Source organism: Mastomys coucha, unplaced genomic scaffold, assembly GCF_008632895.1.
Source record: "Mastomys coucha isolate ucsf_1 unplaced genomic scaffold, UCSF_Mcou_1 pScaffold20, whole genome shotgun sequence".
Classification (NCBI taxonomy): Eukaryota; Metazoa; Chordata; class Mammalia; order Rodentia; family Muridae; genus Mastomys; species Mastomys coucha.
Window position 1 is genome coordinate 115,612,968 of NW_022196903.1, and position 1,546 is coordinate 115,614,513.

The 1,546-nt window shown below is 46.7% G+C and overlaps 1 protein-coding gene across 6 annotated transcripts in view; it reads right to left on the reverse strand.

The window, feature by feature from the left end:
• Positions 1-1,546, reverse strand: part of Phc1 (polyhomeotic homolog 1) — a 22,318-nt gene that overhangs the window by 5,533 nt on the left and 15,239 nt on the right. For all 6 annotated transcript variants that reach the window (XM_031383294.1, XM_031383295.1, XM_031383293.1 and 3 more), the window contains one exon: positions 272-1,056. In XM_031383294.1, the coding sequence (XP_031239154.1) occupies positions 272-1,056 (785 nt within the window). The remainder of the gene's footprint in view (positions 1-271; positions 1,057-1,546) is intronic.

Below are 1,546 nucleotides of genomic sequence, written 5' to 3' on the forward strand. Positions count from 1 at the left end.
ATATTAATAATATATATTATATAATATATAATATATAATTATATATTATAATATATAACATATAACATATAATATATAAAAAATATATATATAAATAAATATATATAAACATAAATATATAATAATCATCTCTTAAAGAGAGAGCACATGCATGCCATCATTCACCTTTCCAACTCTTCATCTTTCTATTAAATTAAGTTCTATCTCCACTCAGGCCCACGCCCACTAGAATGTGGACGGGTAGTAACACAAATGACCAAGCATCACTCACCGGTAGGTGTACAGACTGCATGTAGAAAGCAGCAGGGACCTGGGCCACAGCAGGAGAGGAGGCTGTAGGCCCACCCTTTACCACATGTGCTGTTCCCTGCACAGGAGCGAGGGTCATCCCAGCAGCCAATGCAGGAGGACATTCTTGAAGTGCACCAGGAGGAGCCTGTGATGAAGGTGGCGAGGAGGCCAGATGGGCCTGGCCAGGCTGGACTGCCCCTGGTATTCCACGGGAAGGAGGTACAGCAGCTGCCAACTGTGCTAATCCCAAAGCCTGTGCCTGGGCTGTCCCTGGCTGCCGGGTACCGACAACTTGCACAGGGATATGTGGTGGTGGCTGCTGTGCAGCGGACATCTTAGCAGCTCCTAGTTGAGGAGGTTTGAGAGGAGCTACAGGAGGTTTGGACTGAATGGGAATGGGTGGTTTGGGGGTTGGTTCAGGTGGAAGAGAAAGGGGTGAAGACTGAAGCATGGGTTGGACCACCAGAGTCTGGGCTTGCTGTTGCGACTGGGAAGGTGGGACCTGTTGAGTAGGTGGGACTTGGGGTGGCTGGGGGGCACTGAGGGTTGTTGCTTGCTGCTGCTGCTGTTGTTGCTGTTGCTGCTGCTGCTGCTGCTGGGCCAACTGAAGGTGTGTAGCTGTGTGAAGTAGCTGGGACTGGCGGTGTTGGAACTGTTGCTGGTGGTGGATGGCAATCTGCTGCTGGATCACTACTTGCTTCTGCTGGAGGTGGATCTGCTGCTGTTGCTGAATCAGTGAATGGGGCTGGATCTGTGTGTATGTGGCTGTGTGTGAAGCAAGCCAGAATGGAACAAAGAGAAAAGGGGCAGACAATGATGACCCTTGTAAATTATAACAAAAGCATCTCTGTAAGATATACTTAAGGTAAGACTCAATGAATGGAAATCTCATCATATGGGAATCAGTGAACAGAAATCTAGCCTACATGGAGCTATGGAGCTTGATTTATACTTTATGCATACTCTTTATTTATACTCTTTCCTCTCAGGCAGACATTACTGACTACCTCCAGGACAAAGATCTCAAGGCAAAAATGAAGGGCACAGCCTGGAAGCTCAAGTACTTAGGAGTCCTCAGGCAAGTCAATGTCTGACTAAGCAACTTAGTGAACTGTTTCTCAAAGTACAATGTTAAAAAGACAGACAGGACTAGATGTAGCTCTGTGTAGAAACTGGGCTCAGCATGTTCAAGGCCTAGATTCATCCCCAAGCTGCACAAGAAAGAGAGAGAGAGAGAGAGAGAGAGAGAGAGAGA